The sequence below is a fragment of the Fringilla coelebs genome (assembly GCF_963513975.1).
Source record: "Fringilla coelebs genome assembly, chromosome: 7".
NCBI classification, from domain to species: Eukaryota; Metazoa; Chordata; class Aves; order Passeriformes; family Fringillidae; genus Fringilla; species Fringilla coelebs.
In genome coordinates this window covers 36838402-36866089 of record NC_140035.1, presented here as the reverse complement: position 1 = coordinate 36866089, position 27688 = coordinate 36838402, and the positions used below count along the sequence as shown (strand labels likewise).

General features: G+C 46.6%; 1 protein-coding gene across 7 annotated transcripts in view; it reads left to right on the top strand.

Annotated features, from left to right (window-relative positions):
• The window catches only part of AGAP1 (ArfGAP with GTPase domain, ankyrin repeat and PH domain 1), a 315136-nt gene that overhangs the window by 194486 nt on the left and 92962 nt on the right, over positions 1-27688 (top strand). For 4 of the 7 annotated variants that reach the window (XM_084209325.1, XM_084209324.1, XM_084209323.1 and 1 more), the window contains 2 exons: positions 8341-8509; positions 21399-21560. In XM_084209325.1, coding sequence (XP_084065451.1) covers positions 8341-8509; positions 21399-21560 — 331 coding nt within the window. The remainder of the gene's footprint in view (positions 1-8340; positions 8510-21398; positions 21561-27688) is intronic. The other 3 variants (XM_084209327.1, XM_084209328.1, XM_084209326.1) reach the window with 1 other exon arrangement.

Genomic DNA, 27688 nt, shown 5'->3' with positions numbered 1-27688 from the left:
CGGGATGCTCCCGGAATGCATTCACCAGGATGCCTGCTGGGCAGCGCTGCTTTATCTGAGCCTTCTCCTGATGAATAGCTGATGATGGCTCACCACTGGCTGCCTGCCACAGGGCTGCCAGCGTGCCACGGGTCAGCACGTGACACAGCTTTAGCTTTAGTGCATGTCCGCTCCCTGCTCTCGGATCTTCGCCATCGCTGCGCCTCGGATGTGAAAAGAAGGGAAAAAGGTTGAAAACAGCTATTTTTTGGTAAGGGCAGCTTTCCCCTTTTATGTTTAGTTTGGTTTAGATTTGATTTCAAATAAAAGCACAGTGCTGGGGCACCTTATAGGGGAAGAAGAGCTTCTCAAATAGGTGAGAAGGAAGGTGTGATGCCCATTAGAGCACAGCGGGTACACAAACCCCATGTGCCCAGCAAGGTTGGTGTTGGCTGGCTGCAGCCTTTAGCCTTCATCCTCAGTGCTCCAGTGTGATGGCCTGGGGATTGTAAACATCACTGGTGGGGGGATAGCTGGCCTTGTCTCTGTGAGGGAGGTGTGGATTCACCTGTTTGTTCAGTTCATCTGACAGTAGCCACCGTTCCAAATTCTCCCTTAAATACAGTGGTGGCTGACTGAGCAACCCATGTGAGCATTAGTAGTGTTGTTCTATCCTCAAATATATTGTTGTTTTGGGTTTGTTTTTTTAAGGCAATATTTCAGCCTGATAAGGAGTCAGGTCCAACACTAGGCTAAACTTGGCAGAAGAGCTTCAGCAATACATTATGTGAACACATTCCCTGGGAAGACCCTACAAACACTGTAAAATTCCTTAAGGCTTGAGGTGTTGTGTGAGCTTTCTCTGCTTGGCCATTTCCTCCAGAAAAAGCAGATGGTGAGAAGCAGGAGGATTTAGAGAATGTCCTCTGTGTTGGTGTCTGGAAGTGTTGTAGCTCCATGCATTTTTCTCAGGTCCCAGCATTTCTCTCAGAGCTGCAGTTGAAATTTTTGCTACCAGCTCTTGTGATTTTCCTGAACTATTTGGAAACAGAAAGCCTGCTTGCAGATGCAGGATCCCACCATCTCCCCTCATCCTTGAGAGCAGTGTGCCAGTCAGCCCCTGGTGCTGCTCCAGCCAAGGAACTGTGCTCCCCTTCCCATTAGGGACATCCCCCACAGCCATTGTTGCAGCTCAGCCTTATTTCCAGGTTGTTGCCTCAGGCAGTTCAACAGCTCTGAAGTGTGTTGTTTGTGTTGCTTTAATAAAAATATTCCTGCTCATACATTTCTAAAATACCATCGTGTATGTCCATTTTTTTCCCCTTGATTTTGCTCTGAAGGAATGTAAAGCTGGATATTGGAGGGCTCTGAAGGGCCTTTTAACTGGTGTTGCCTATCAACAACTAATCCTCAAATCAGCTTTTGGTAAAGAGAGACTTGGAGTGACAAAAGGACCCTGGAAGTGCTCAAGGCCAGGCTGGAGGGGCTTTGGAGCAACCTAGGATAGTGGAAGGTCCCTGTCCATGGCAGGGGGTGGAACAGGGTGGGCTTTAAGGTCTGTTCCAACCCAAACCATTCTGGGATTCTGTGGTGCTTTTCACGTGGCATGTGGCTCTCCCTCCTGAGAGAGCAGTGATCAAAACACATGCTGCAGCTTGAGTATTGATGAAGATAAATCTGAAGCTTTATTGTAGTTGCTATTGCATCCACTAGCATGCCTAAAACATTGGTTAGGATAAAAGAAAATGAATGATAGGAACAGTTAAATATGATTGCAGTAATTCCTGATTTTTATAAAGCGCTGTAGCCGTACTGATCACTCAGTCACTTTTGAGCTTCTTGGGAAACTTCTTTATTGTCTTAATCTGAAAGATGTAATGGAGTGAAGATAAATTTGGGAGGAAGATACAAAACTGAAGATCACAGAAGCAAAGGAATATCCTGAGTGGGAAGTGACCCACAAGGATCTGTCCAGGCCTCTGTGCCCTCGAGGGAGTTGACACTCAGCAGTGTGGCAAACACAGCTGTGCTTTGGCAGAGCAAACACACATTTCAGTGTGGAATCTGCCTGTTCCTTATTCAGAAAGCCAAGGGAAATTCCCAGGATCAGAATGAGTTGCAATCTGAAAGGCAAAAGCCAAGCTAATAATTAATCAGGGGGTTTATAAAAATAGAGCTTCCTGTCCAGCCGAGCTAACTACTCTGGGTATCAATGCTTCATAAATTACTCAGGATGGTAAAACTCTGGTTTGTCTTTTACAGCAGCTGTCATTGCAAAGGCTGAATGAGAAGTGAAGTGCAAGGGGAAGAGTTTTCTTAAAATTTTATGCAAATAAGGGATCCATTTACAGAAGGACCAGCAACATTTTGTTGCTGCTGTGTTCCAAGTCTTGCCCTGACTTCCTCCCCTGCTCCTGCAAAACCGAGGGATCTGATTAACACCACACTATAGATAGAGCCAGTGCTTTTTATCACTGAAATTTAATGTTCTCGACTGCCAACGTGAAGCAAACAGATTCATGATGACCTTCCTTTTGTCAACACCGAGCGCTTTGGGGCGATCAGTGTTTTCCAGAACGCGTCCCCATTCCTCTGTTCTCCTCAGAAAATAACATTTCATGACTCTCCTTAAGATTAACCGTGCATTATGGAGCTGAATGATATTATGGCTGTGTTTATATGCGAGGGGGGGGGGACAGCTAATTCCCCAGGACCATTTGATGAATATATTCCACCGTGGCTCATACCCCAACGCTCCATCCACGGCTCAGCCCCTTCCTGGGAAAAGCAACGAGGGCCAGGACTTGGGGAGACTCGTGGGGTTTTTTTTTTGCTGCTGCTCCTTCTGAGGTGTGCCCGTGGCCCCACACGGAAACCAATCAAGGGGCGATTTATGTTCATTAAGGGCTTGTCAAAACTGAAAAATTTTCTAATCAACGGCGGTGTGGCGGCGGCCCCTCCATGGCTGGGAGTGTCGCCTCGGCGGCAGCGGCTCCGTGCCTGTTACAACTCTAGGCTAGGAATCTGCTGATGATTACATTAGGCTAAGCTGCGAAGTAAATGAACCATGGCTTATTTAGGTGCAACTAGCTCCAGTGTAGTCCTGCCCCGCAGGGCACTTTATAGCGTTTTATGGCTTTAAAATTAGTGTAGCTTCCCATTTGCTGCAGGGTGCTGCATGTTATGCCTTTGAACTCAATAAGCAAAGGGAAGGGGGCCTTTTGTTTTTTTTCTCCTTCTCCCCCCACCCCCTTCCCTCTTTTTCTTCTTTTTGCAGTTTAGCAATTTTGTTTTGCATCTTTTCCAGACGGCGTTTTGCAATAAAAATGTCTGACTGCCACGGAGAGGCACAAAAGTCAGGGCTCCATCCAATTTCCCGGGCTGCTCTTGGTTTGGGGGGAAGAGGATTTGGTTGTTGCTGAGGGTGAACAATAGGTTTTGTGCCTCCAATAGGTCAGCTCACAAAATTGGAATTGTCTTTCAAAAAATACGCTGCACACAGTCTTTAAAATGTCATCCAGAGGTGCAACCATAAACTTCCTTTTCCATAATAATTTTTATTACGCCTCAGATCAGGAAACACTATTTCAACCTCAGTAAGTGGAGCCTTAGGAGTGTTACATCTGATTGAACAGTGGGGGAAACTGCCACAAAATTAAGGTGTTTTTTATAGAATCACAGAACAGTTTGGCTTGGAAGGGACCTTGAAGCTCATCTTGTTCCACCTCCCTGCCATGTCTTCCACTATCCCAGGTTGTTCACAGCCCCATCCAACCTGGCCCTTGGACACTACCAGGGATAGGCTAGAAGCTCATCGTCTCTCAGTGGAAGCCAGGCACAGATCTGGGGAGGATTTTTAGCCTGGGCCTTTTCCTAGTGGTGGAAAAACAGGCTTTTGAAAGATTGGAATAGCTGAAAAGGACCAAAAAAGTGTGATATTCGTACCTGTGTTCCATTATAGCCTTGGAAAGTCATTGCTCTCGTTTCATTTGTGGTGCATTGGAAAAGGGTGGCAGTGGGACAGATGGAAGAAACACATGGAGACCTCTACGAAGGAGCAGATACTATTTTACATTTTAGTGTTGTGACACATGGCTTATCCCGAGGTGAGTGATTTCAGTGTGAGCTTGGAAACCCCTTTGCCCAGTGTAAAACCACAATCCCAGTGAAGGGCTTTCTCCCTCTCCACCACTCTTGTATTATTTGAAAATCCTCAAACTCTGTAGGTTTTTCATATCCATATTTTTGATAATCTGAGCTATGTCTTAACTTAAGGATGGCTCTAGAGCACAAATACAAGGGGGAATGGCTTTAAGCTGAAGGAGCGTGAATTCAGATTGGATATTGGGAAGGAATATCCCCTCTGTGAGGGTGGGGAGGCCCTTGCCCAGAAAAGTTGTGGCTGCCCCATCCCTGGAAGTGCTCCTGGCCAGGTTGGATGTAGGCATCAAGCTGGAGCTGGGTACAGCTCGTGGCCCTTGGTGGAGTGTCTTAGAAATCATTGTGATGTGCAGCTGTAAGTTCAACAACTGCTGGCATTCAAAATCCAAAGGGACCCCCCCCAAAACGGGGGCGTCGCTTTTTGGGTAGGCCTGTTTAGAAAACATGATCATACCCATTTGCTCAATTTGCATGTCTGAAAGGCTCCTGCTCAGTTAATTGGTTAAATTAATTTCTGCTGTTGTAAACAGAGAGCTGCTGTATGAAGAGCAGAACTAAAGTAATTTTACTTTACATTATTCTGTGCCATGGCGCATCGTTCCTTTCTTACTCAAGGCAATTCATTTTGTGGGGCTGTCAAGTAATATCTGGCGTCATCTTCAGTCAATGCAGCTTTTTTTGATTTTCCCCTGATATTTTAACAGCTTATTTAGTCCTGTAGACGATGGTCAATGGCCTTGAGTAGTCAAATTAACAGCTCGGTGGCGCCGTAGCAGAGCGGTAACCCGGGGAGGAGAAGGGATGAGAATCGACGCGGTTTTGGGGGATTATGGATTGATGGATGCAGAGGCAGCATCGCCCCGCTCTGACTAAGATGGAGCTGCCAGTTAGTGCTGACTGCAGGCCACGGCCTGCCTGGTGCCTCAGCAGCTCCGAGCTGGGATGGAGACCTCGGGTAGCGCTCGGATCCCGGGGATCAGCGGAACGTTCCGCCAGCCGCCGGAACCTGGAGGGACGGCGCCCGTTGGATCCAATCCTGTGATTCTTGCATTCAGCCCTGCAGGGATCTCTTTAAAACATGGCCTGCCTGCTGTCTCAGCAGCTCCGAGCTGGGATGGAGACCTCGGGTAGCCCTCGGGTCCCGGGGATCAGCGGAACGTTCTGCCAGCCGCCGGAACCTGGAGGGACGGCGCCCATTGGGCTCAATGGAACGGCGCCCGTTGGATCCAATCCTGTGGTTCCTGCATTCAGCCCTGCAGGGATCTCTCTGGGACATGGCTGGTGTCCCCCCTGCCCTGGGAGGAGGGGGAGCCCTGTTAAGCCGTGTTGGTGCCAGCGAGCTGCGAGGTCCCCCCTGCCACAACTCTCAATTGCTAGCAGGTTTCTCTCACTGCACCTCATTTGCATCTGGGACATCAATTAGCATGTTTGTTGAGGCTAATTGAATGAAACTCAATCATAGCTCTTAATTGCTTGACTATGTGAAAAGAAATCACATTAATGCAGCTAATTAAGTGTATGGCAATAGATGCAACATAATTAGGAGCGAAATGTAAAAAACAAGCGGCGGCGGAGGTGCGAGCGCAGGGCGTGGGGGATCGGGGCGCCCGCGCCTCCTCCGCGCCGCGTGTTTGGGGAGGGGTCCCTCTGCTTTGCTGCTGGCTTCAATTTTAAATTTTTTATTATTTTTTTCCCCCTGCCTTGCCGAATGATGAACGCGGGCAAGTCGAGAAGGAAAATGCAAATGGATTCGCAATTACTACTTTTTCAAGCTGTTGAGGGGCAGAAGATGGCACGTCTGGGGTGGCCCACTGTTGAGTGGGCTCTAGGGACTTGTTAAGTGCTGTTTAAAAGTACTTGGCTTTGAATTACCCTCATGCCTTGTTAAAGGGTTTTTTTTCCCCCCTTTTTTCTCGGATCAGCATTTTCTACAACTAACATCTTGGGGAGTTATCCCTGTACCATTTGCATATCAAAATCCAGCTTGCTGTCTTCTCTTTAACACAGCATATTCCAGATGACAGCAAGACCCTCATCTGTTCTAATCTGATCAAACCCTCCATTGCGCTTCTGAAGCCCCGGCGTCATTTTGTAGTTTGAACTTTTCATTCCCCGAGCGAGCGAGGATCTGAGGGGGCTGGGAAGGCTCTCCTTGCCCTCCCCTCCTCGGGGAGACCCGCAGATTATCGCCCTGCACCCTGCCCACGATGAAAGGGCCTTTATTATTTACATTTGATATATCCCCATAAATATTTAAGCTGACATTAATACCTACCCAGCATCTGTTGCGGTTCGGGCGCTTCGCTCCCACGGCGGCGACGCGTTCGGTTTTGTGTTTGCCAACACTCCCCAGTTTCCTCAAGTGGTTCTGTGGCTCACCTCAGCCTGCTTTGCACCCAGCTAAAAGACCCTTAATAACACCCTGCCACATGTCAAGTTGGGAAATCACACCCACCCTCCATCTGAAGTGGATCCAAAACCCCTTTCTCCAGTTTAGGTTGGTTGCACGTTAAATAAAACTGCTGGGAAAGAGCACGTGCTGAGGTTTAGTCACTCTCTGATTAAACCTCACTTTACAGCCCACAAGCAATAAATGCTCAATTATCTTCTGCTTATTGTATTTTAATTTGTGAAGAAGTGACACCCGAAGAAGAAAGTTCCGCCGAGTTCATGGTTTAGGGATGAAAGGTGTTTGTTCTCCAGCACCTAGTAAAGGAATTTTCCTGAGTGCATTGCCTTTGCTTTTCTCTTGGCAGCAGAGCTCTGTGTCCTCTCCCCACTAATGGTTCAGACCCCACCTTTTCTTAGCTAATTCTCAGCTAGGGAAAAATAAGCTGCTGTGATGGCTTAGTTTGAGGGTTTTATCACTGATTTCTGTTAACTAGGAAGAAATTATTGCTGGTCCAGATTTCTGATGGGTTTTGAGCAGAATAAATAATTTGTGTTGTAAAAACTGCCAAAGGTGAAAGAATCTTGATGAAGGAGCAATCAGCTCCCTGGATTGTGGCAGCAGGATACAGATTTTGGGTAAATTCAGGGAATCTCTTGTGAAGTGGGAGCCCAGATCTTCTCCCAGCCATCTCAAATCACTGTTTTTCTCTCAGGGTCCTTAATCCCAGAGTCCTGCAGGGGTTTGGGTTGGAAGGGACCTCAAAGACCATCATCTCATTCCATCCCCTGCCATGGGCAGGGACATCTTCCACTATCCCAGGTTACTCCAAGCCCCAGTGTCCAGCCTGGCCTTGGGCACTTCCAGGGATCCAGGGGCATCCACAGCTTCTCTGGGCAGCCCAGATATCATTTTGTGCAGTGCTCTTGCCCCTTTTCACCCCTGCTTTTACTCTTCCATGTAAGAGAGAGTGTCTCTTTTGTTGCTTTTCGTGTTCTCATAGATGTTCCAGTTTCAATTATTTTCTTCTGGAATGTGAGTGACCACAGCCCTGGGTAGCAGGAGGTGAGAACTCCGATGTCTTGTGTGCTGGCTTTAACATTCACCATCCCTCCTGGAAATAGCTGTGCTGGTCTATCCCAGGATTAATTTGCCCTCTGATAAAAGCACCCATGTCCATTTGCTCTCCTGTTTATTTCCCCTTTGTGGGCTTTCCAAGCAAGAATTAGCAAAATCCTTTTCCACTTCTGGCTCCCAGTGTTTGCTCTAATCAGATGTAATTTGCATTATTTTTTTCACCTTTGATGATGTTTTGTGTAGGTGCAGGAAGGGTCATATTCCAAGGGAACAATGTTGGAATTGCTGAAACCTTCCCTGCTGGTGCCCTTTTGTAACTTTGGTGCCTGCTGACCCATTCCAGCCAAATTTGAGGCAGAAAGAGATGAGGGCATAAAACACTGGCAGAGAGGAGACACAAGTGAATGTGCTCAGGAGGGGCACTCAGCCTGGTCTTCTCCTTCTGTTTGGGACCTTTAGCTGGTGAATTCCCACACGTGGCTGTGTTGTGAATCACCTCTTAATCCAGCTGGAAGGTGGAGGATCTGTGAGAAAGCTCCAGACTTTTGGGGTTAACGGTGAGAAGCGTGGAAGGGATTATCAAGAACGTGGAAGGAAGGGGAAAACCACATGGTGGGTGCTGGCAGAGGGTGTAGGGCCGAAGCCTTATGAAACCAGTTCTGTTAATTCAGTTCATTCTTACAGAGCTCCCTGTCTGATGCTGTGCTTTGGGTTTTTTCCTTCTCTCTCTGCAGGATTACATGCAGAACGTCCACGGCAAAGAGATCGACCTGCTGAGAACCACTGTGAAGGTCCCTGGCAAGAGGCCCCCCCGAGCCACCTCAGCCTGTGCCCCCATCTCCAGCCCCAAAACCAACGGCCTCTCCAAAGACATGAGCAGTTTACACATCTCGCCAAATTCAGGTAAGGGAACGCCCGGCCAGGGGGAAGAGAATGGGAGAAAATCTGCATTTCCAGTGTCCACACCGTGAACAGCTGGGCCAGGGATGGATATCCCTCCATAACTGGAGTGTTCCAGGCCAGGCTGGTGGTGCTCAGAGCAGCCTGGTGGTGGGGAAGGCCTCCCTGCCCGTGGCAGGGGGTGGAATTGGTTGAACTGTAGGATCGTTTCCAACCCAAACCATTCTGGGGTTTACCGACCCTCTGATGTGGGAGTTTTTAAGCCCTGACTGCTGATCTGTCCCCCAGAAGAGATTCTGAGTTTCTGGGTGGCCTTTGGTATCTGTTTAGTGTATTTGTTCCCCTGTACTTGCCAAAGCCCTATGTCATTTCACAGTCATTAACATATGGGAGGAATCTGTGATCTCTTATTAGGAAAAGCAAATGCTGTATGATCTGAAAGGGCTTTTTATGGCTTCCTGGTGAGACCCACAGCCCCTTCTTTCCACTTTTGGAAAGTTCAGTATTATGCATTCTTCTAACAGCAAGATTCCTCTGTGGAAAGCTTTTTAATTTATTGGTGGAAGTGGTTTATAGCTCCTTCTGAGCTCTAAACAAAGATGTTTATTGTTTGCTGAAGTACTTGTCCATACAGCTAAGTGGATTTTAAAAAATTGCATTAAGGGAAAACATTTGAGACAATTTATCTTGTAAAATGCACAGCTTGTACAAAACGCATAATGGGCTAGTGGAAGTTCTGTCAGCATGTTTGGGATGACATCCATAAAGTGCCAAGTGCCTTTTGCATTTATGGGTAATGTAGACACCTCCTGCATGTGCCAGCAAAACCATCCCCACACTCCTGTCCCTGTGCAGAACCCACTGGGATGAGCAACCCTGGCATTCCTGGATATTCAGGTGTCTTCTCTTGGATGATAATGGTAATTATCTGTCTCATGCTTCATAGAATCAGGCTGGTTTGGGTTGGAAGGGACCTTAAATGGCATCTAATTCCAAACCCCAGTCCTTGGTGTAATTCCCTGCTTTTTTGAGACATTCCCCTTTTATTAGGAGAAAACTGAGGAGTTTTTTTTTCCTTCCAACTCTCAATGGTGCTCTTTGAGATAGGTTTTTAAAGTGGTGCCACTGAGCAGAAACTCCTGGAGATCCCAGACTGGGACCTGAGGTGTCTGAAGCCATGATTTCATCAATCCCTTCCTCAGGTTTTGACCTGGCACTGGCAGAGTTCATAGGACAAAACTATTCATGGTTGTGTTGATTTTTTTCCAGTGTACTGTATAAATTACATGACCAGGTGTGGGGAGTGCTTTGGTTTTCACTGTACTTCCTAATTTAGGGAAGAAAAGTGCTGGATTGAGTCAATAAACTGCAGGAGAGACATTTAAATAAAGAGATTTCGGCTTTTAACACATTTGAACACAGTCAAAAATTACTTGATAGCTTCAGAAAAGCAAGTTTCTGGAAACATATTTAGAGATATGTAAGAATTTAAGGTTTGTAGCATGGAATTTGCATGTTTTGGCATCTACTTGGATTGCCAGGTCAGAGGGAAACTTTCCCTGAGAGTTTGCAGCAGGCAGCTCTCTGTGTGTGTGTGTGTCCTGACCAGCCTGAGGTTTGATCGCACAGAAAAGAAGTCAATTATGCCAGAAATTCCAAATGCTGGGAAATTCAGATAGTGAATTTCAAATAACACCGTGGGAATAGTTGGAGCTCCTCTCCTCCCTCTTGGCTTCCTCATCCTCTTGCTTAGAAAACCTGAAAGACTTTGCTGTTGTGGATGTCTGGTCAGCAGCTGCTGCTGCTTGTCATTGGCTTAAAAGCAAACATAAAAAAGAGCTGCTGAGCAGCTAAGAATGACTAAAAAGAAAGAAAATAAAGAAAAGAAGGGCACTCTCCCAGGCTGTTCCTGCCTTCACCTGGGCTCTGATGTGGTCAGGGACAGTGGGAGATGGGTGAGAGACCTGTAGGTACTTGGGGCTGAGTTCTGGAGTGGCAGGAGGAGCCTGGAATAGCTGCAGTTACCTGCCACACAGCCCAGAACACCTGGAAATCATCCCTTGCAGGCTGTGCTGCTGCCTCAGAGCCTCCCCTCGCTTGGTAATCCTGGGAAAAGTGGTGTCTGGAGCCTGTGTGGGGCCTCAGAATGGATCACAGGGCTGAACTTGTTGCTCACTGCTTGGCACTGGGAGCTTTTTGTACACGGCTCTGCCACGTGGAGGAGGTTTGGAGCCAACAGGAAGAATCAGCACTTCCTGTTTTGATTTTTAGGCTTGTAAATTAGCTTTATTTTCTCTGCTTCACATTGCCTTGTGCCCAAAAGTTAAATGCTGCTGGGCTTGGTTGGTGCCTTCATTTGACACTTAAGCACTGCTTGGAAGATGCCCCTTAAGGGTGGATTTCCATGCCAGCTTTGCCAAGAAATCTATGGATTCAATGCCCACTTCATTGCCTGTAACTGATATTTAAAGTTCATATTTCAGCAAACAGTTTTCTCTGAGTGTAATTTCTTGTGATCTAACCACTCTCCTGATCCCACCACGGTCTGTGAGGCAGCAGAGCAGCTCGAGCTCCCCCTTCTCCTCATCCCCTTCCCTCTCTGAAGCCTTTTTGGACCTCAGTGATGGATCAGACACCTTGAATTTCCTCCCACATGGAGAGCCTCTTTCCCAAGGTGCTTCCCATAACAGTGCTGTGGGCAGAAGAGAGAGAATGAGGCTGATCAGGGCAATACTGGGAATTCTGGAAGGACAAATTCAGTTGTAGTCCTTGAGAGTTTCCATTTCAGAGATGAAAAAAAAAACCAAACCCACCTTTACGAAAATATATGAGGTAAAAAACTGGATTACTCTTCCCTGCTGGGTTTCCACTGCCACAAGGGCTTAGGAAAAACACTTTTCCCTTAACATCAAGTCACAGTCCATTGTCACAGTCGTGGTGGGACAGTGAACAAACTGGAAGTGAAACAGCAGCAGGAAAAAGGAATGTTTTCTGTGCTCTGTCAGAAAGCAGGGAAAGGAGTAGAGGGTTGGGCTGCTCCTGCTGTTGCAAAGCCAAGCACCTTGCCTGGAAAAAGGTTGACTTTGATTTGAAAAGTGGTATCTTCTTGGGTTCCTGGAGGTGCAGCGTGGGGTTTATTGTGTAAGAACTGGGATTCTGTGTGGCAGCTGCTCCCAGAAAATACAGAGAGATGCAGGGTTGTTATTTATGTTGTGTAGACTTTAAATAACAGGTTGTTAACAGTGGCTTCAGGGGAGGTGCTCACACTTGTAAGCTAACTTGGGAGGAAGCTGTGAGTTGGGAAAAATGGATGTTTATTCCCTTCAATCTAAAATTATGTCACTTCTGTGGTATTTTCAATCCAAGCTGACAAACAATGCTGAAGTAACTGAAATTGAAATGAAGTTTACATGGCACTGAGCATCATTCTGTTGATGCAGCTCAGTTGGAAGTCCTTCAGAAAAGGGTAATTCTTGGACTTGCTCAGTTCCAGCTTTCCCTAAGAGCTGGGAGCAGGGCCAGAGTGCAGTGCTGTCCATCCCACTGACCAGTCTCTCTGCCCTTCAGGAGCTGGCTCAGCCTGGCTTTGGAGCCAGGAGTGGGTCCAGGTTTCATTCACTCCTGAATTGGGTTGGATTTGAGCTGCTTGACCTGAAGGTGAACTTATTCCTGAAATCTCTCCCAGGAGTCATTTATTTCTTCTCCTCTCCAAACAACCCAAAGCCTGAGCTGTAGCAAGAGCCACTGAAGTAGAAAGTTCACGACTAAAAATAGCTTATGGTGTAGAGATAAATTGTTTCCTGATTAACACTTCATTTAAATAATTTGGTGCTATTGAATCTCCTCAAAATGGTGACCGTACAGTATGTGAAGCATCCCAAAATGTGTTAGTTCCAGGGCCATCGTTAAGCGTGCTGAAGGTTGTTATCTGCTAACTGCTTGTGACATTTCAGATGCTGCAGGAATGGCAGCTCCACCTTCTGACCACTGTGAGGTTCCTGCCTGTCATTAATTGTGATCATCTATCAAATCCTTGGTGGTTTTTTGCAGGTCATGCAATAATCTTTTTTAATTGGGGGGTCCCTGTGAGGATTCGGATGTTACGATCAGGCTGGTGAGGAGTGAAAATGTCTATGGAGCCAAGAGCTCAGAGGCATGGGCAGTTCTCCCAAAGCCTTGGGTGGATCTTGGGTGCCTTTGCAAATCAATGCCGGGCTGAGCCCTAAATTCTGGGCCCTGCTCTGAATTCCCTGCTTGGAGGTGGTTGGGAGTTACCTGCCACTGACTCTGCAGCTGGGCGCGGAACGCTTTGAGTTTTATGCCTTTGCCACAGATCACAAATGCAAGTTTGGGACTTACTTTTGCCATCAATCACCCCAGTCAATTTTCCATCTGGGTGGCTCTGCTGTTGGCTCAGTGATATACAGCTGCAGCAGCGGGAAGGAGAAGTTGGCAGTTTGCTCGTTTCAAAGGAAAAAAAGCCCAATTTCAAGTGCATCCGAGATTTCCCTTTCATCCCACTAGAGGGGGATCCCTCAAGGTCATTTTCTCTGCTTCTTCTGGACTAGGATTTGCCCTTTCCAGAACTAGAGAAATACAAACTTTCTCTGTTAGTACCCTATACCCCTTAATATGGGAGAAAAGGAGCAGGGCACACATTAGCACAAATGTAATAAATATTGAATAAAGTAACTGCGTTAGTTAAATATTGAAAAAGACGAGTTTGCTGAGATTTTTCTCTTCAGGGGAAAAAAAAAAAAAAGGGAAAACCGAGCAGTGTGAGGGTCCTTTCTCAAGGTGGGCAAACCCCTGATGCTGATGAGGTGGATAAAGGCTGGGGATGTGTCTCAGAGCTTCAGGCAGGTGCCTGTTTCCCTCTGGATGATTGTCATGGCTCCGTATCCTGGATAAAGTCCCAGATCTGTCCTGTCCACCCGATGACATCCCGGTGTCTTAGGGGTCACAGGGCACAGCACGAGCTGCTTGGATGCTCAGACCTTGGCAGGGCTGTCTGTGCTTTTCCCCCCAGTGATTTTAAGGTATTAAAGCCATCGGGAGGGTTGAGGCTGATTTACCAAACGGGGAGGAGAAAAAAAAAAAAAAATTCACAAATGTGTTTGGAGTATTGAACTGCCGTTGACATCTAAAGTCCCAACCATGCTGTTTTCCTCCACACTCCAGCAATCAGGACATCCAGCAAACCCATAAAAAACCAAACTAATAGCATGAATATTCAGTGACCTAGAATACTAATTATTGTCATGAATATTAATGCGATCGGACTTGCTTTTTCCTCTTCTCTTTCTCTCTGGCTCCGGTTTGGTTTTTTTTTTTTCCCTCTATTTTTTTTTTTAAATTTTTTTTTTTCCCCCCACTCAGCCAGCTCTAAAGATGGACCATAATGAGAGCATTTAAGAGAGAGAGCGCTCTCCGGCGTGACAGGGACCGGGGTAATAAGGAGAGCTTGATTAACGTGGTGCACTTGGGGGAGAGATGAGAAGATTCACGTGGGCCTGTTGTGGGGGAGGCAATGAGGCACCGGCGGCTGTGTTGCTGCTCCCTCAGATTAATGAGGCCTAAGAGTGCATTAGGAACAGTGACAAAGGTTTGATCTAATGGGCTCAGTCATTTTTCCTTTGAGTGACAGACGCACAGAAGTAATTGGCTGTGCAGAATGGCAGCTCATTGGCAGTACTTAAGGATACATTATCCCCGTTGTGTGGCCCGCAGAGGCTGTTTATCAAAACTGCTCACACTGCAGACATGCATTCACTTAGCTGCTGTTACAGTGGCAATAGCTATTAAAAAGAGGGGGGGGGAAAGAAAAAAAAAAAAGGGAAAAAGTCATTTCGCATTGGTATCTATTGTCTCTTTTGCGAAAATAAAGTTTCTTTGTTCTGTTTCCCGAATGCCAGCAGTGGTCCCTCCCCGCCCCAGGAGGCTGTGGCAGGGTTTGGGGAGGCTGGAGCCTGTGGGAATCTCGCAGAGTTAGCCCAGCAGCCGGGATCCAGCGGGCAGGTAGGACCTGCCACCCCCTCTCCAGTTCCATCACGGATCATTTCCACAGACGGTGGAAGGGATTAGGAAGCATTTTACACCCCTTGCCTCGGGCCTGCACACGCTCTGCTGTACCTGCCTGGGAATGGTTTGGATCTCTGCCGGTATTTTTCACCAAGTTAAACCCAGGGTTCCCGTCGTGATGCACAGCCACGCAAAGCAGAGTTTGTGCCAGCAAAACACTCACCTCTGGGTCTTAAAGCTGCAGTCCCTGAGCAAGCAGGCAGCCTCAATCAGGACTTGCCCAGAAAGCCAGGGATATCTTATTTATTCCTCTTATTTGTTAAAACTACAGAAAAATAATAACAATAATCTGCCTGCCAGGGAAGGAAAGCGGGCTTTGATCCCAGCAGAATAAATAGTCGGGGATCTCGAGCGGAAGCCCGCGGTGAAGATCTTGGGTTTAACTTTCTTTCAGAAGAGATGTCTCCTCTGATGACTTAATTTTCCTCCACACTTGCTGCGTTGCTTTGGCATGCTCTGAGAATAATAGCTTTCCTCGTTATACTCCCAGCACCACGTCCTTCACTGCCAGGATGTTTCTTGGCACTGCCTTGTTTGTTCATTAGCACTGACCCCGCTCGGGCTGCACGCTGCTGAGCCAGCCCAGGCCGGCGGGGATGGAGATGGAAGGGCTTCCTCTAGGAATAGCTGCTTGTCCTTAGGAATTTTGTTCAGTAAATAAGTGCTTCTGGAAGAAGGAAATCTTCAAAGCTAAGTTGAACTCACCAACAAGTTTGCTACTGCAGTGCTGGAAGTCATTGTCAGTGTGTCGGGGGAGAGTTGCAGCGCTGGAGGCAGTGTGGTTTGGAAAGGTTTTTGTCACAGAGTCACAGTGGTTTGGGTTGGAAGGGACATGAAAGATATCTGTGTCCAGCCCTGCCCCTCACTCCTGCTTGTTTCATGTGTGAGGAGCCTCAGGTAATTTCAGGTGCCTGATGAAGCCAGGGCAGGGACCTTGTGCTGCTTGCACACTGCTGTTGGGATGGAACAGAATCCCTGGCAGTACTTGAGGGGATTTCACCTCCCTGAAGAACCTGGCTGTGAAATTTAGAGCCCTTCATGTCCCACAGTCTCCTCAGAGCACAGCCAGACACCTGGCAATGCCTCCCTTCCCAGCATGGGGCTCTCCTCAGTGGGAGAGGCAAGGAGCTGTAAGGAGCTGTTCCCCCAGAGTGGGCACAGGATGCGCCTGGAAAAGATGGATGCTGATGGAACCCAGGAGAGCCATCCCCAAATGTTCCTGGGAGGTGAGGGAGAGGCAGGAAGCACAGCTGGGATGGTCAGACACTTCTCAGGAAGGGTTTGTCCACTGGAAAGGGTTCTGCTCAGCTCTGGGAACTCATTCTGGGCATGCTGCAGAGCTGAGGATGGGAAGGGAATGCTGGAATGGTCAGACACTTCTCAGGAAAGGTTTGTCCACTGGAAAGGGTTCTGCTCAACTCTATGAATTCATTCTGGGCGTGCTACAGAGCTGAGGATGCGAAGGGAATGCTGGAATGGTCAGACACTTCTCAGGAAGGGTTTGTCCACTGGAAAGGGTTTTGCTCAACTCTATGAATTCATTCTGGGCGTGCTGCAGAGCTGAGGATGGGAAGGGAATGCTTCCCATATTTCTGCAGCCAGCAGTGGGGCTTCTCCCTTTCCACCCTGAAGAGACTCCAGGGAGCAGTGTGGGTTTGGAAGGGGCATCCACAGCCAATCTAACCTACTTGACAGTGCCTGGTGCTGAATTAGAGGGCATTTCAAGAATAGGCAGAATTCCTGCAACACAAATTGACCCAACATGATTTGAAACAATTAACCCTCTGATATCAAGAGTCAGGATTTCCTGACCCACAACTCTAATGTATTTTTCATTAGTTCTAACAGCTGGTGAGCGCAGCCCTCTGGCCTTAAGAGGTTTATTTCCTTCTCTTTCTCTTTTTTTTCTGGAAGAGAAGCTCGTCATGAGCGCGAGGAGCTTGGCACAGATGAAACATGGTGAAAGCAGAGCAGTAGGGCTGCAGTTCATCTGATTCAGTCTTTCTGTGCAGCCCCCTGTGAGTCTCACATGCTGCTGCTTCATGGAAAAATACAGTTCTGCTTCACAACTCCTGCTCTGGCTGCTCATCTCATAAATCCAGGAGTGCATTAGTTGCACTTGTGAATGTAACTTCTGGTAGCTGATTTGTTTGGAGGGAATCACAGATGTGTCTGCGGCGGGGAATGGAAATCATTTGTGCCCGGCATCGTTTGTGTCGCTCGTGTCTCACTTCTCAGGGTCTGCTTGTGGATTGTATTCCTTCTGCATTTGGAATTAGGGGGTGGTGTGGTTGGTGAAGGCTTGAACTGATGTGTCTGTTCCCCTAACCTGTGATGATTCCCAGGATTATTAAGGTAAAAACCAGCAAAGAGGGATTGCAGGTATGCTGTTCCTCATGCTGTTCCATTACAGGAGCCAACAAGACCAAAACCATGAGTGGTTTATTTTTCGTTGGACAAGTCACTCCATATAGGCAACCCAGCATTTATATTAACCTTAATTGCATATTTCAATACCATTTTTACAATAGACCTTCTGGCTTTTACCTGTTAGACTCACACTGTTCACATCGTGTCAAGCCCCCTGTTTGGGTGGATCCTGGTTATTTTAATTTCATTTCTAAGCCTTGCATTTCTGCTCTGTTGTTTTGGAAATCCGAAGGGCTGTGTGTGAGGAGCCAGAGCGACTCCCTTGTTCTCCTTCTGCCCCCGTGTGTGTTTCCCCCAGCTTCTCCACTCTCCTTGGCTTAATTCCTCGTGCTCTTTGCAGCCTTTGACGCCGAATAAATGGGTATTTAAATGGGATTTCGTGTGAGCACGCTCACTTTTCTTAGGGGCTGCTCTGCTGAGCAGTGGCCAAACCTGGAAATTACCTTGAATCTTAATTTGGATGGGCTTTGTGGGGCTTAATTGTTTGAACGTTTTGTAAGCGCGGCCGTAACGGGGTGTTTTATAACATCAGAAAAGATAGTTTTAATAAAGCTGTCTAGAGCTAGAAAGAGGAACTCTTTCTTTGATGCTCCTTTGGTAGATGAAAACATTTTTGTTCAATAGGAGACCAGCATCTTTTTTTTTTTGCTCATTTGAGACAAGTTCTGGCAACATACTGATATTCATTCAAATATAAATGCCATATTCCCTTTGAAATGCAAATTGTTTAAAGAAAAATAGCATATGGTAGAGGTAAGTACCTTTTCAAATCAGCTCCCACACTTTAGGGATGTGAGTACAGCTAAAATTATTCTTTGGAAAGAATCTGGAGCCTTTGACACATTGAAGCTTGAACTAATCAAGGCTTCCCAGTAAGCATATACACATATCCATATCAAGGAAACAGTGCTGAGAATACATGGATTAGCATAGTAATTTAACTGCCCCCTGCTAATCAACTTAAGCAACCAGCTGATGCATGCAGGATGCATTTGAAGAGGCAACTCTTTCACAGCTCCAGCCTGGGCCAGGTAGCAGAGCAGGAGCCTGGGCTGGCTGTGAGGATGGGAACCTGTGCTGGCCTGGGGGGACACGGGGTGCAGGGTGTGAAGCCTGACCCAGCATCCAGGCTTTGCTGCTCATGGATCAGGGTACCACAGCATGGTTTGGGCTGGAAGGACCCTTAAAGCTCATCTGGTCCAACCCCCCTGCCCTGGGTGGGGACATCTTCAGCATTTTCTTCACTGGTACTGCTGGCCTCTCTTCTTCACTGTCTGCTGCTTGCCTGCTGAAAGGCTGGGCTGCTTTCTGCTGTCCAGGCTTTATCCCTGAGGAAAATTAAAGGACTTTTGCCAGGTGTGGTTTGGGGTTTGCCCGTTGTAGATGGGAAGAACTGTGGGACTGTGTTGGAGAAGCTCTGGCCAGAGCAGCAGTCCTTGTTTTGGGGTGGCACTAAAACCTTGTTTTGGTTTTAGTGCCTGGTGTGGGATTCATGTCCTGCAGTTGCACTGAGTAGTGGGAAAATCAGAGCTGGGTTGGGAAACAATGATCTTAAAATCAGCTTCTAAGTAGCAAGTTTGTGCTAGAGCTGAACATATCAAGGAGGGGAAGAGGAAAGGAAAGGCACACTATTTTCTGCAGTCTGGCCCTTCTGATGTCTGCTCATGGATGCTGCCTCGATGGTCTGATATGTCATGAAAATACACACCTTGCAGCACCAGGACAAAGTGGGATTTAATCCTGAATAAATTTAATCCTGAATAATCCATGATAAAAGTTGCAGGATAAAGGTTACCAGGCTGTGGCAGTAGGAAAGAGGGAGCTGGGTTGGCTCCATCACAGCTCAGCCAAGTGTCACATGGAATGCTCTTGGCACCTGTTCTCTGCTAGCAGTCCATACCTTTGAGAGAGGTGCAGTGGAAGAAAAATTCTGCTCTGGATGCCAGAAAAAGCCACTTCTCAACATGTTCCTGTCACAGCCTGGGGTTGGAGCTTTCTCAGATGGCATTATGGTGAGAGGAGAGCTTTTGGTGCTGACACAGAAATCTCAGTGGTCTCTTCTCAAGGTGTTGGTTTTGCATCATGGTCAGAAGGTGATGGGACACTTGTGTTCAAAAGCTTGTGGGCTAGGTAGAGGATGTCAGCATAAAAATATCACTGCTTGTGTTGTGTCTGTGCTGGCCTGTATCTCAAGTTTGTACAACCCACTCTGTCTCAAACTCTTGTCACTCACGTCAGCCATTCCCTTCAATTTGGTGGATCATCAAAACAATTTATTAATATTCATTGTTTTTTAGCCTGTGAAAAGCAGAGGAAAAGGGGATTTCAAAGCAAGCATCACAGAAGCTGATCTGGAAGGAGTGATTTCTTTTAAGACAGCCAAAATACAACTTTTGTCAGCTCATGTTTTCATTTTCTGTTGTGGTTACAAAATACTGAATTGCAATTCAGTCCTCTGCTCTGTAGTCTCATGCCTTGGGAGGTCCCAACATGGTTCCAAAACCCACCTTAGACTTTGCATAATGAAACCCATGAGTGTTTCTGTCTATATCTTTCATGTCTGCAGAGCAGGGATTGCCAGGCAGAAGTTCTGGAGGGCTGAATAAGTACATTGAAGGCACAGATCCTGTGATGGATCTGTGTTAAGGACTAAAGAGGAGATTTTTGTCTTGGGAAAGGGGAGGAGAGAAAGGGACAATTATGCCAACTCTAATAAACACAAAGTAGTTCACTAAGCTCTGCTGTCTTCCCAAAGGCTGCTCTGGGAAAAGACATAATGATAGAACTGGGAGTCAGGAGATCTGGGTTTTATTTTCAAGCCTGCCACAATCTTCCTTTGTGGCCCTGGGTCATTTAACCTCTGAAAAATGGGGGAAATGATAGCAGATAATTAACAACCTCACAGGAGCATTGAAAATTAATTCATTAATTTTTCTGAACTCATCAGTAGAAGGTGCAATGGAAATGCAAAGTGTGAGGGTGCGTTATAACATTGCGTCTGTTCCTTTCCCTTTGCATGTGTTTTTTAAGAGTGTTCTTCAATCCAGAGAGGACCTGTGGGGCACCTTTAGAGAGCCTGCCACGAGGAATGAAAGTGGCACTGTAAATTCTTTGTGGCTTTATGATATGCAAGGCCTGTTGCTAGGGATGGAGTGAAATGTGCTCAGAACCCAAAACCGTGCAGCGGGTTTTGGCCCGTAGCAAGTTGTGAGTAAGACCATCAGAAACCTGAGTTTCTGGAAAGGTTTTAATTATTTCTGCTCTAAAATGTATTCAACCAGATCCCACTTGTCCTGTTTTATGGCGAGAAACTTGTCCCTGTCACTCCCCCTTGCACACAGCTCCCAGCATTTTAATGCCCTAGGCCTCAGTGATCCTGAAAATACAGAAGTGTTTAGTGGGTAAAGGCTGTTCTTTGTGTGTCCCCTTTTGTGTCACATTCCAGGAATAACACTTGCAGTCACTCCAACGTCTGCTTTGTGTCACGACATTTAAAGCCTTTTTTTTTCCCCTTGGTCTCTCAGTGCTGGCGGTCCTTTGCTTCCCCATCAGTGTGTTCTTGGGGGACACCTGTGTCAGGTATTATTTAGAGATGGATTGTTTTAAACTCCTGGAGTTGGCTCAGTTGTATAAACAGTGGCTTTTAGGAATAAATTGATGCAGCATTCACATTCTCTGGAAAAATCCCTTCACCCAGGATTTCTCTCCTGGGAAGCTGAGAGGCCTCAGAGAAAAGGAAAACAATTCTTCTCTCATTTGCTTCTCCTGTGCTGTGCTCATGTGGAATGTGTTTGGAGATTGTTCACCCACAGGTGATTGTTTCAGGGCATTCTGCTGGGAGCTGTTTTGGCTCTTTGGCCAGTCAGGGTTGAGACTCTGGAGAGAGTCACCAGTTTTCATTGTTATCTTTTAGCATTCAGTAAGTGTCCTTTCTGCATTCTTTAGTATAGTATAGCATTCTTTAACATAATATAGTATCATAAAATAATAAATTAGCCTTCTGAGAGCATGGAGTCAGATGCATCATTCCTGCCTTTGTCAGGACATTTCCCAGCAAATACATTAAGATTGATTTTCTGTGTCCAGTCTAACAAGCAGAGAAGCTCCAGAGAGCGTGCCTGGTAGCAGACTGGTGGAAGATCATGTTTCCCAGAAGGTGAATGAACAGAATGAGGTGATACCATGAAAAATTTGGCTTTTTTTTGTCTTCTTAGCTGGATTTGAGCCGGTCTCAGGACCGTCCGCTCCGGCGCTTCAGGGAAGGTCGTTGTGCGGGTGAAGTAACCCCTTCTCTCTGCTCATTTAGCTCCCCCCATCCATCCTGCCACAAAATCCCTTCTGTGCTCTCGATTGACACGATTTGTTTTCCCTTTGTGCCTAGGGAACGTGACTACTAGCACATCTGTGTCTCAGATGGCCAGTGGGATCAGTCTGGTGTCCTTCAACAGCCGCCCGGACGGTTTGCACCAGCGCTCCTACTCGGTCTCCAGTGCAGATCAGTGGAGTGAGGCCACAGTCATTGCCAACTCTGGCATTAGCAGTGGTAAGAAACCTGCAGCTCTGGGGGGGCCACGTGCCTTGGGGTGAAGGGGGACTTTGGTGCTCTTGGTTTTCCCAAAAAAAAGGGAAAAAAAAGGAAATTAGGTCATGCCTATCACGTTGTGGTGTTGGGTGCTGAACTTTCAGAGGAAAAATTAGAATTGGAAAAGAGGGAATGGATTAACTTTAAGCATTAACTTTTTTTGTGTGACAGGACAAGGGGGAATGGCTTTGAACTGAAAGAGAGGAGGTATAGCTTGGATTTTAGGGAGGAATCCTTCCCTGAGAGGATGGTAGCATTAGCAGTGATAGGAAACCTGCAGCTCTGGGGGGGCCGCGTGCCTTGGGGTGAAGGGGGACTTTGGTGCTCTTGGTTTTCCCAATAAAAGGGAAAAAAAAGGAAATTAGGTTGTGCCCATCATGTTGTGGTGTTGGGTGCTGAACTTTCAGAGGAAAAATTGGAATTTGAAAAAAGGGAATGGATTAACTTTAATATTTACCTTTTTTTATGTAGGCATGGAGTGACAGGGCAAGGGGAAATGGCTTTAAACTGAGAGGAGGTCTAGCTTGGATATTAGGGAGAAATCCTTCCCTGCAGAGGTTGCCCAGAGAAGCTGTGGCTGCCCTGGAAGTATCCAAGGCCAGGCTGGATGGGATTTGGAGCAGCTTGAGAGAATTCTGGGATACTTTTTTCAACATGAAGAGCTAATGTAGTTGCAATACTGTTTAATTTTAATTTCAGGTACATAACCAAGGGATCCCAGAATGGTCTGGGTTGGAAGGGACCTTCAAGCCTATCTTTCCCTGCCATGGGCAGGGACACCTTCCACTGTCCCAGGTTGCTCCAAGCCCCATCCAGCCTGGCCCTGGACATTCCCAGGGATGGAGCAGCCACATAATGTGTGTTGTTTGCTTGATGCTCAGATTCCTTGCCCTGGGTGATGGATATTAGCAGTAAATGACCCTCCAGATCTCCCCCTCAGCATGTCCTTTCTCTGCTGTGCTCTTGCTCCATTGCCTGCACACTCCTGGCACACTCTTAGGTTCCTCTGTGGAGCATTTAACAGCATTGAAAGGAGCAGGCACCATTCCTGGTGGTGTTCAGGAATTATTAGCTTTTAGCAATAATTGTTTTTAAGGGTAGATGTGATATTTGCTACCAGACCAGGGTGAATGGGTCAGAAGAAAGGGGAGGAATGGTGTTTCTGATGGCTGCCCCTAAATTGGGAAGTTGGTTCACATGTCCCACATATACCTCTGTGTCTGTAGAAGGTCTGAACCTGAGTACAGCCCTGAGAGCATCTCTGGACAGGTTTTTAGTGCCACCTTAGGAGAACAGAGGGTTTAAAATCATGATCACCGTGTTTCAGAGTGACATTAACTATCAAATTCACACTCAGCAAAGCACAGACCTTTGCCTGGAGCTGTAAACATGGGGGCAGCACCTTCAGGAGAATTTGCATTGAAATGGTCCAGATGTTGCCTAAGAATTTTCTGATTGAGCCTTGCAGGAAGGCAGGGATGTTGTGAAGCAGCACAGTGAAACAAATGCTTCAGCCCTGTTCTCCTCTGTGTTCACCCAGCTCTCCCACTCCTGGTTGAGCTTTTAGGGGGAGGCAGCACTGCCCTGCATGGATGCTGAGCTGGTTTCCCACTTCAAATCATATCTTTTCTGCCTCTTCCTGCCTGAACTGCTTGGTCATTTTAATCCACCCCAGCTCCACCTCCCTTCTGAAAGGTTAGACCAAAGTTTGGGCTTTTTTGTGCCTTTTATCCTGTGGCTTTTCTAAGGCAAGGTGAAGAATGTTGGGTGCTGGCTGTGGGAGGAAGGCAGGAGCTGTAAGCTGCAGTGCTGTGCACCCTGACACACCTGCAGGCAGGTGAGCAGGGGCCATCCCTGTGCCTGATGTCCCAAATGAGGCTGCAGGGGAGAAAATCCTCCAAAATTCAGTGAGCTCCTACAAGGGGCGTGGAAATAGAATCTTAAAAAGTAGAAATAGAATTTCTGCCTTTGCCATCCCCTTGGCTTCAGAATGCTGGGCTTGCTGGACTTGCCTTTTGCTCCTGCTGCTGATCCTGAGCTGGTTTGCAATTCCTGGTGAAGGGAACCTTTTCTCCCACCCCAGCCCTACACTCTCCCATATGTGCAGTACCTGTTTCTGACTTGACATTCATGTGGGATTAGTTCTGGCTCAAAAGAGATGACAGCCAGGATTACCTATGAAGTACTTATTTTGAAATTGCAGGTGACTGGTGGGTGCTTGTGAAGAAGCCTACCTTGAGTAATTTCTTGCAGAGGTTCTAATATTTAAAAAAAAATATTGAGGGCTTGTTTTTTTATAAATATGGAGGGAAAACTGGATTAAAAACAGCTTTTAGGCAACTAAGGGCCAGCAGACTCAGAAGTATTGCACTGAAACTCCTACAAAACCTCAAGAATAATTGATTGCTCCGAGTGTATCATCTTTGGGTAAGCTCAGAGATGTGTCCTTTATGTTGGCAAGTTGACGCATGAAAAACCCTTTTTAATTTCTGGGGGTTTTTTCTCCATTAAAAGATTTTTGAATTTTAGTCATAAAAAGCTAATACTGTGAAAGCAGCAGGTATGGCAAGAAGCTAAGCATCTTTTGGAATTCAAATGCCAATGTACTGGAGAATATGCCTGCTTATTGTCACGTGGTTTTATTGTAGACAAAATAACATATTGGGATTCAATTTTTCTCTGCACCTTTTTTTCACATTAAATTAATACTTTGTGTGGCTCCAGAGAACTTTTCAAAGTCTTCCAAACCAGACCTTTGGTTTCCTGGGGCTTCTGTCTTTCAAGCAGCTGTGAACATCTCCTAATTAGATAAATTACTTTGTAGTGGGCAGAGCCACAAAACAGGAGGTGCTGGTTAAATTAAAGGGGAAAAATAGAAAAATCCATTCTCTGAAATGGAATGCCCCACTGCTTTATGACTATTACTGTTGTAAGGTTTTACATTTAAGTACCTGAGGTTTAAAATTAAATGTCTAATATAATTTGGTGCTGGTAACATGAAGCCCGTGCCTGCCCTGGGAGAAAATCTCGACAGCTTAGTTTGGTGTTTCAAATTGCTGCGTGCTGGATAGTGAGCAGCTCGTGCTGCTGGCTCACTATTTAGCTCAGTCCCACCTGCTGTTCAGCATCATTTCCAATGCAGGAACACATTTGCCTTAAAAACTCCCGAAATTTCAAAAGGCTGTTCCAGCAGCACATGAAAAATTAATTCTTTTTACCTTTTTTCCTCTTTTTATTTTTTTTTTTTCTTCTTCTCCCTCTTCTCCTCCGTGCTCTTGTAAGTGCTTGACAGAAGTAATTTTAGCAGCAAGAGAGAATAAAAACTGGGGGCAGTAAATCCCTGTCCAGGAAGCTCTTGTGTGGATTCTTTATGGAGCCAGAATTGATCTGCGTGTCAGATCCTGATGTAGTTTCAACTGTTTATCACCCTAATGGTGGGAGAGAGACCATGAACATCAACTCATAATCCCCCGTGAAAGAAATTGGTGTTTGCAGTCAATGAAGGAGCAGCTCAGCTTTATTGATAGATTTGGAACAATTACTGCTGCTCCAGCTATTGGCCCACAGGTTTTCCTGGGTCCCACTGGAAGCCTGAGGTGTTTTTTCCTCTGATAAATCTCCTCCTTGATGTTTTGTTTGTTATTTTTTTCTTTTATCACCCAGAATTATCTGTAGTTGCTCATTGCTGGGGAGCAGGAGGGTTTCTGGTCTCAGGGGAGCCATTTGTGACCTGTTTGGGTGTTCAAGTTCTGCTCTGGATTGTGCATCCCACAATTCCTCCTCTGTAAATCCAGATGTTATTTTCATAAAATCACAACATATTTACAGTTGCAAAAGCCCTCAAATACCATCAAGTCCAACCCTTAACCCAGCACTGCCAAGCCCACCGCTAATCCTGTTCCTAAGTACCAAATCCAAACATTTTTGGAGCACTTCCAGGGATGATGGCAGTGTTCCACCCTTTCCCTGGGCACCCTGTGCCAGTGAGGAAATTTTCCTGCCAGGAGGGGACAGCCGGGGGGTCGGGCTGTGCTCCAGGGAACAGGGACAGGAGGAGAGGGAGCGGCCCCAGGCTGGGCCAGGGGAGGCTCAGGGTGGGCACAGCAGGAATTTCTGCATGGAAAGGGTGCTCAGGGACTGGAATCAGCTGCCCAGGGAGGTTTGGAGTGCCCATCCCTGGAGGTGTCCAAGGAATGCCTGGACGTGGCACTCTGTGCCCTGGGCTGGTGACAGTGACAGGTTGGACTCAGTGGTCTTGGAGGGCTTTTCCAATTCCATGATTTCAGTGGTGCTGATGTCCCCAAAGAGATGGGTCTGTCTGCTCTCCAGTCCTCACTGTTTGTGCATCTCTGAAGAACCTGACAGACAGACAGACCCCCAGTCTGCCATCAGAAGTTTTCGTGGTACCTTGCAGAAGTGAGATTTGTGAGCCATCACTCTGAGAACACCGAGGATGTCATTTCCTAGCTGGGGATGAAGCAGCAGCCTGGTCCATTCTCTTTTTCAATGTCCTGTTTCATCGTTTGGCTTCGGTGCCCTGAGACCATCAGGGGGAAGGATTCAGCATTCAGCTCTTCTGACAGAGCACTGCAAACAGCACTTTGCATGGGACAGGGATTTCTGCTCTCTGCACTTGTAAATTGTCATTTGAATTCCAGCATGATGTAAAATCCTGCAGTAAATCAAATATCTGTTTAAATACCATCCACTTAGGCTTTATCACTGTACAATTGCTTGTACGGGCCATTTGAGCTGGGCTGTAATTTATGGAAGTTGTAATACCCGGTGTCTTCTGAGTTCCTAACAGTTTGGTCTTAGGGTTTATTAATGTAAAATTGAGTTCTCACTGTGCCATGGGGTGTGAGAGGTCGCTGGAGTGTTGATATTAATGCAGACCTTGCAACTTGCCTTACTTGTCTGATCCTAAGTGCTGGGAATGATTAAATGATGGAACCTTCTGCTCTGCCTTGGGAGAGGAAATGGTTACACCTGACATCAGAAAATACCACTTAGAGCTGCTGGAATTCCATAGGCAACTTCTTGACCAGGAGCAATGATAGAATTTCAAATAGATTTGTAGAATTTTGGAATTGGTTTTGGTCAGTGTATTTAGATGGTTTAGGTCGGAAGAGCTTTTTCCTCCTTTTTAAATAGGGAAATTGTGATTGAAAAGCAAATATAGATCTATTTTCTCCTTTTTTTTTTTTTTTCTTAGCTGCTTTAGAGCTACTCTGGGATTTTCTGTAGTTCTTACTACTTAATATAATAAAATTCCCCATGCATAATATGTGCACATAGTTTACATTATTTTACACAGGACAGGAAAGGGAACATTCTTCTCCTTTTCCTACCTTTTAGTGATCCACAAATTGCTTTTGGCAAAATACTTCCAGAGGGAAACTATTGCAGTTCAGCAGGGTAAACTCTGCTAGCAGCAGCTTCTTATTGCCTTTGTTTTCTCAGCATAGCTTGAGGAAACTTGGATTATAAAGCACTGCCTTCTAACAATTTCTGGAAAGCCATCCCCTTTCAGCATGAGAAACTTCCAGTATTTAAATTTAACCTGCATTCTTGACAAGCTCTCACCTGAAATAGCCCAGTCAAACCAGCAATATTACAAAACTCTGTGCAGCAGTGTCCTAGGAACCTGGTAATCTTTTTTGGATTTGCTGATCCTGCAGGACTTGAGGTTTCAAACTGGTTTGAATTCAGGCAGGGCACGATGGGGTTTTGCAACCTGTGGTTCCCCAAAGTGATGTCAGGCCTGGAGGGCAGTGGTGATAAATGAGTGCTCTGGAAAGGGGCCTGGAGCATTAATGCAGCTGGTGCTGCCTGCCTGGGCTCTTTGGGAATGTGACAGCCTCTGGAAGCAGCAGCACTCAGGGCTCACCCCTCCTGCTCTGCAGACCATGGGAAATCTCCGCTCAGTGGGAATCCCTGGGCTCACCATCCCTGGAAGTGCTGGAAGCTCTGTGGCACTTAGGAACATCTGCTGGGTTAGGGGTTGGACCCAAGGGTCTCAGAGGGCTTTTCCAGCCTCAGTTATGCTGTGGGTCTGTGCCTTTCTCCTGCCCACCCAGGCCGTGGGT